This window comes from Lupinus angustifolius, chromosome LG11 (assembly GCF_001865875.1).
Source record: "Lupinus angustifolius cultivar Tanjil chromosome LG11, LupAngTanjil_v1.0, whole genome shotgun sequence".
In the NCBI taxonomy this organism is placed as follows: domain Eukaryota; kingdom Viridiplantae; phylum Streptophyta; class Magnoliopsida; order Fabales; family Fabaceae; genus Lupinus; species Lupinus angustifolius.
In genome coordinates, this window is record NC_032019.1 from 31580655 (window position 1) to 31588347 (window position 7693).

Here is a 7693-nt window from a genome sequence, read left to right on the forward strand (position 1 = left end):
TGTAGTAAATTTGTATCAAACTCTTACACCGTTTAACATCAAAATATAAGAGAAATTACTAATACATTTTTTCCATTTCAAAAAGTTTCCTCTCACCCTATAGACTAATATATCAGATTGGTCATCAAAACAAAAGTGAATCCTTAATTTATAAACTTTCTTGAGACTCTTTTTCTCAATATATTGGGACACCATATGCACCTTACTACTATTTTCACACCTTGGCTGCAAACACCGTTCTTGACATTGACAAGAGGAAACAAAAGTTCAAATGGTACTCATAAAGATAAGTAAATATTTCAATTCGTTTACAACTAAAATCAAATAACAACTTCAAAATATAGATTCTTGCAGCCAGTGTCACCAAGAGGAGCATCAAGCAACTAGAAAATTGTAGTAACACATGAGACATAAGTTAATTCATTTTATTTATTAGTTCATTGATGAGATCCTCACGGTTTCCTGTGTCCCCTCCATCCTTGAATAATGTTTTTGAACCTCTCAATCCTTCTGCTGGTTTGTTCAGTTCAAATGGCCACAAAAATTTGACAACTTCCTCAAAGTGTGGACCTAAATTATCAATTTGATGCACCATGTCTTCTATGCAGACAATACCAAACTTACCTAATTCCTGCATGATATAAATGGAAAAATCACAAATGTAAGCATCTGGCGAAGTCACAGGCAAACCAGGAATCCAGTAAAACAATATATTACCTGCTCGATTATGTTATTATCTGTCAGAGGAACGGTTCGCTTTTCAATTCTGGTATTTCCCTTCTTGTAAATCAAATCTTTTATGCTTTTAAGATTTGCATATCTTCAAGAGAAACAGATACAGAGAAGATTAAGATCAATTTTTAATGCAATATACATATGCAATTAAAGATGCAAGAAAATAGCAACAAAAAATATAAACAGTGGTGCTATTCCACTCAATATGGAATATGCACTGAAAGCATCAAACAATGAGAAGTGAGAAGTGAGAAGTGGTATCATAAACTGTTATCTAATGGGATGGCACATTGTCAAGAGCTTTAGACTTTTCCTTTCCATCAGTTATTATAAAAATCCTTTAACCCAATACTAAAACTTCTGCCCATTCACATTCCAGATCAAAGTTCCCACAAGGAATCGTTGATCTTGATATTACCGACTAAAAGTTTCAACTGGAATTGGCTACGAAGCTCCAGAATTTAATATCATATCAGAATTAACGCACAATCAATAATCAATACAAAATTAAAGAGAATAAATCTCTTACCCATAGGTAACAAATGGTTCCACTTTCTGCAGCTTGGCCAATACTCCAGCACTCGGCCTCACAAAGACAGCACCAAAAATTCTTCTCAACCCCAAGCTATGCAAGACCTTTCTGGTGCTTGGATGCATGTCTTTTTTCCTAAGAAAATGAAAAGAAATATGTTATAACTTCACATGGACAAATTGAAAACCCAATGAGAAAGGACAAAAACAGCTACCCCTGTATCCGAATGATTATTAAGGGCTTGGGGTTTGTGGGCAATACTCCTGGTAGTTTCCTCTTGACCCTTCGTTTCATTCTAATAAAGTCCACCTCCTATACAAGAAAGCACATATTGATAATAGCAACATAAGTCAATAATCAAATGCATTAGTTCAGTGATAGCATGTACAAGTGAACAATATATGGCAAATACTCCAACTCGATGCACTCCTCATTTCAGTACATCATAGAGAGAAGAAACATCAATTTGTCCCTAAAAATCTTAGATGTCGGTCAAAATCAAAGTTGTGAAAACTGGACCATACCAGCCAGTTCATTTTATCGGAAAACAGGTGAATCTCCCCCATACCAGTGAGGTATGACAATTATACCGATTATGGAATTAAACCGGTCAAAACATGAAAAGATGTTCAAACCATATCACACTATAACAGTCAAAACCAGTTTGCATATGAAAATTTTAATATTTTCAAAATGACACAATAAGGTTTCAAAATAGTTGTTTGCAACATGATTAGTCATTGAACCATTTTAATAATTAAGTTAGATATTGTAAATAATAATATTTATAACTTAATCAGTATGTGGTTTAATTAGTGAATCATGTCTTGAACCAATGTATCATTGTACGGATACACTAACCGGTATGATAACCAGTGCGCTATTAATAACACCCAGTCAAAATAGTCTCTCATAAACACTAATACATCATAAAATAACCAACAATTGAAATTTACAGCGAGCAAAATAATACTACATGTAATTGAATATTAGACAAAGAAAATAACAGTGATGAAAAATTTAACCTTGTTGCGATATTCTAAAACATAATCCTCAGGTTTTTTGATGTAGTCCTTTGTCTTCTTAGATTGAAAATTTCTCATCTGGAATTGTTCCTTCTTCCTCAAAGCCCATGCTTCACTGTTTTTCCTCTTCTTCAATATAACCTCTGGAATATAGTTAAGAGGTTGTGCATTTTCTTCTGCCATTTCTTCTCTTCGCTACACACACAACATATAACAACACTATGAAAACATGCAAAACATAAATAAATAAATAAATAAAAAGTGATTTTGTTTAAGGGTACGCTTGGCTTAAAAGCCAAAAGCTTTGAAAGATGTAGTTTCGTGTTTTTTTCTAATTGAAAAGTGATTGGGTTGCGAGTTATGTCTGGCGGAGATGATGGCCAAACACGGTGGATCGAGGAAGCAGTGACGGCAACGAAGAGAAGTAGAGAGAGGCGTTAGAAGGGAGAGAAGTCTTACCTCAAAGCTGAATGAACCCTAGCCGCTATCAGAGATTTGCAACAAAGTATGTTGTTAGTGTGTTATTTTAGTGAATAACTTTTTTAAAACTAAAGAAGCGATATTTGTTTATTATAAAAGGAGAAGTCGGTACTACTCCTATAATAGATATTTTTAATAAATAAAATATCCAAGTGAACAATAATTGAAAATGTATGTGTCTAGGTAACTTAAAAATTGAAAAAATGAATCAAATATAAAAAAAAACCATGTGTTACTTTAGTGTAAATTATATAAATAAATAGAATAGATAGATAAATAGATGTGGGTAGGAAATAATTAAATAAATAGATAAGTAAACTTGTTGGAGCCTTGGAGTGAAACTAAAAGTATATAAATATGACACGTGTTCAGTAAAAATAAAGATATGAGTAAATAAAATAAATAAACATATATAAGTGGGTAGAATATTAAAATATAATTGTTATTGATACTCCTCTTATATTTGAAGAAGAGTAGTCTTGGAGCTCAAGCAATACAAGTGAAGGTAGAAAGAGAGAAGGTGAAGAGTGAGTATAAGAGTTTAAGAAATCTTTGCAAATGACACCTCCTACAGAGATTGAGTGGGATGTATTCCAATCTAGGTGTTTTAATTACGATGAGTCGCTATGTCATGTCTTTGCATAGATTGGGCAAGGGTACTTTAATCATAATGGATCGCCTTCTTGTATATATGACATACTACTTTTGTCAGGTCGGGTCATCTTGCTTTGTCTTTTTTAAGACTGTTGTAGATGTAGACTAAGCCTACTCCTCCCACATAACAAGGAGTAGCCCACAATGTTGAAGTGGTGTGTTCAGTCTTGTAAAAGGGCTCTATGTTGTTTGGGTGGTTAAGAGGGTTTTACGACTTTGTAGGTGTTGATTAACTTGTCTTGTATTGTCGTCGTTTCCCATAGCTAAATTGGCTATATGAATATGACCGACGGTTAGGGGTGAGCACGACCTTACCCTACCTACTCACTTGCTTTGGCCCAACCATGACGAGTTCGAATATGATCGGATTTCATCGGGTCAAGGTTCGGGGTTTAAAAATTAGACTCAATCAATATTTAGAGATGAGTAAGAGACATACATGACTCGACCCGACCCATCTCATAGTCACTCATTCATCATATTTGTATGTGTGTCTACTCAATTGAGTAAATGATAATGATATCTCTTTAATCCAAAGTATCATTCATTCTCTAATTTATATATATATATATATATATTAATAATAAGTAATATTAAGAAAACTTTATCTAAAATGGACATTCATTATATTTAATTTGATCTATGTTTGAGTTCAAAAACTGTCTTAGTCGACATTTGAGGTTGAGTTAGGTCTAGGTAAGTTCAAGTTCAAAAAATAATTCAACCAACATTTAATATCGGATAACGAACCTGACTCGATCCAACCCAATTTATACTTACTCCGATCAACAACTACATGAGTCGGATCTTATTTACTTACTAACGTACCTAGATTCTATTGGTCAACCGACATCTACCAGTTTTGAACAATTATTGACGTATTTATGGGTAAAGCTCTCCTAATACATATTTGACCTAGAAATTAAAAATCATGTGACGTGACTACAAGAAGTTTGAGCATTCCACAAATACATATTTGACCTAGAAATTACAATCAAAGCTTTTCAATTATCTGAGCCATGCTTGAAGAACTTAATTATAATTTACGTAGACACATCATTGTTTGAAGAACAAATTAGAGTATAATGAGAAATAAAAGCACATTTTTTATCTTAAAAAGTATACAATTTTATGTGTTACATGTTTGTGATTGATTAAAAAATATATTTAAATTAAATATTAAATATTTTCCTGACCTATCACAAATAGTAACACATAGAGTGACACACAAGAAAAATATCATTAGTATATAGGAAATAAAAGTACAGGGACAGAACAAAAGAAGTTGTTTAAATATCAAACACAATCATGGCATATAGGAAATAAAAGTATAATATACTCTATCAACATAAGTTTTATACTCAAATTAGTATATCAATCATTTTTATAGCCATACATTTTTTCATCAACACAAAGGGATGAAAATAATTGTACGAAGGCGTAGAGAATAAAATGTCACCGTTCCAGTCGAACTTTAACGCCTCCTATATTTTGAAATTGAAGATATATATTTCTTAAATAAAAAAAATATCCCAATAACAATTTCAATTGCTTAATTTAATTTTAATTTAAGTTTTGAGTAATTTAAAAATTGAGTATTGGTTTCAGTCCCCACAAATTTTTAGTATCCAACTCCTTAAAATTTTAACTTAACGCATTTGATGTAATTTTTTAGGAAATGATATATCATTTTATTAAATTTTTCTACTAATCTTCATAAACATAAGAAAGTAACATATGTAAAAATAATACTTTATTTATTAATAATTGGTGTACAAGTGATATATAATATAAGAATTTACTAAAAGGATAAAATATTACTCAAATTTTTTATTTTTAATTAAGTAATATGTACCTAAAAATGTCACCACATATCATATCACAAGATAGTATGACACATAGTGAGCGATTGCATGAATGTATTTTTGTTTCATAAAATTGGGTGAAAATTTTGCTAAAGGTTGAAAAATTACTAAGGTTCATTTGCGAGATTTATTTTAGAGGAGAATGAAAGACTTTATAAAATATTATTCAAAACTCAACTCGCAAATATTAAGGACTAAAGAATCAAAGGTTAAAAGCGAATAAGCTAACATATTTGATAATAAGACATGTGATTTTTAGTAAACTTCTCATATGTGAGTCCCAAGATTTTCTAAAAATATTTTCTATTTTAGGTGAATTAAATATGTTATGTGACTTTTAGTCCACCCAAAAACCTTCTCAAATATATCTATCTTAATAAAAATAAATACTAAATATTTTTAAATTATAAAAAGTCAACACAACAAAGAGGGAACAAAAATATCAAGTCATAAATGAATCATCCATCACTCTAATTTTTGTATAAGCCCTTCCTAAAGAGGAAAATTTTCAAGCTTCAAGAGAAGCTTATGTTGGTGATAGTTTGTAAAACCATGAAATGAGAAGTGTAAACATGTGCAATGATTAGCCCTTAAATAGTTGCATTTTTTTCATAAGAGGACGTATATAGTTTGTCACGCCCCAACTTAGTTGGAACATTTGAACACACGATTTATTGGAGTCGTAACTATTTTTTATAATTAAAATATATAAAACTTTTTTATGCCCATTCTTAGATTGTATCTATTACCTATATAAGAAAAAAATGTTTACCATGACAAGTGTCAATTTCTACTTCACTTTTTCCCTCCAAAACAAGTTCATAATTTTATCATAAATTCTCACATTGTATCATGTGACACTTTGTTTATTTTATGTAACCATTCTTTTTTAATGTACGTCATCATATTGTATTGTAACATTTGTTACTCCCCACTTATCAGCTCCTACGGGAATCCCACCTAAAAACCTCCATCATGTGCAATACACATCATTTCTTATGTGTCATGACCTCGTTAATTTATTCTTAAAATACATATGACTTAAGTCACTTTTCCAGCCCACAAGCATATTAAATCTTTCATTTTCTAGAGTTTCTCATTTTTAAAAGTTTATTAAAAAATCTTTCTAACATTTTAACAACTTATTCAATATCCTAAAAAGTCTTCTTTCAAATTTTATTTTTCACCAAATTTACTTAGTATTTATTATTACTATTTTTGTATTATATCCAATGTTGTGAAACTCGAGCCGTACGTCAAACCAGAAAAGGTCTCGTATTAGGTTTAACTGGTTAAACCATTTGGTCTGACCGAATGATTTTATACATAATTAATACTTTTTATTAATAGATATATATATATATATCCATAGATATCTAGACTCGCTATTCATTCTTAAATATATATATATATATATATATATATATATAAATGTAAAATTTTATATAATTAATAATAATGTATAATTATATTGAAGAGTCTGTCTTTTTATCTTTTTTAGACTGAAGTGAAACAAAAGATTAGAGTAGTGTTCCATTTTTTTTAATTTTTAAGCGACCGTCCAGGTTACTTCCCGAGTTAATCCAGTTTAACCGGATTTAACATGGTCGGACCGGAATTTCTCCGGCTCAAAGCGATCTAACTCTACGGTAAATTAGAGTCGTTTTCAAATCTGGTCTGCGGTCAAAACGATCGGACCGTCCAATACGGTCCAGTTCTCACAACACTTTATATCTAGAAATTAATGCAAATTATTTCTAATACATATTTATTAGTTTTCTAGATAATAACATATTTGTAATACGTCTTTAATTGTAAAATCGTATTTATAAGTTTATTCTTTCACTATGTTTATCATTTATTATCAGTATTGGTATTAAATATATTTATTTCTGAATGAGATTATCATTTATTAGTTTATTTTCTCAACGTCAAACATATTGTTTTTCAATCCATTTATTTATTTTTATTCCCTCAAAACTAGGGATGGCCATGGATACCTGGATCTGTGGATACCCGCCAAAAATACTCGCAACGAGTCGGGTCTGGGTTCATGTTTTTGGACCCATAGGTAATGAGACCTGATATTTTAAGACCCACTATTAGACTTTTTGGGTAGGACAAAATTATATACTTCTTTATTAATGGAGATATTATTTACTTAGTTTCTCCATGATTTAAAGTATTTCTTCATAAATCAAAAAATAAATATCCTTGAAAATTTTGTTATCTTGTTCGTGCTCATTTATGACTTTTATCATATTTTATATACACAAAAAATAGACAGGATAAAATTGAATGTTCTTATAAAAGTTGGACATGCATCTAGTCCATAAATAGTTGACTTCTATTTTCTTTAGGTCGAGAATCTTATAAAATTTCGAAGGTTGATTACTTCAAAT

General features: G+C 30.6%; 1 protein-coding gene across 3 annotated transcripts; it reads right to left on the reverse strand.

Annotated features, from left to right (window-relative positions):
• Positions 230 to 2869, reverse strand: LOC109361300 (60S ribosomal protein L7-1). Of its 3 annotated transcripts, XM_019606736.1 has the most exons (7): positions 2752 to 2869; positions 2293 to 2487; positions 1482 to 1579; positions 1265 to 1402; positions 718 to 820; positions 370 to 631; positions 230 to 329 (listed from the first exon to the last, which is right to left on the reverse strand). In XM_019606736.1, the coding sequence occupies exons 2-6, from the start codon at positions 2473 to 2475 to the stop codon at positions 416 to 418; spliced, it is 738 nt and encodes a 245-aa protein (XP_019462281.1). In that variant the 5' UTR covers positions 2476 to 2487; positions 2752 to 2869; the 3' UTR covers positions 230 to 329; positions 370 to 415. The 3 variants fall into 3 exon arrangements, with proteins under 3 accessions (XP_019462281.1, XP_019462279.1, XP_019462280.1); XM_019606734.1 differs by having other exon boundaries at positions 230 to 631; XM_019606735.1 differs by lacking the exon at positions 2752 to 2869 and adding an exon at positions 2662 to 2749 and having other exon boundaries at positions 230 to 631.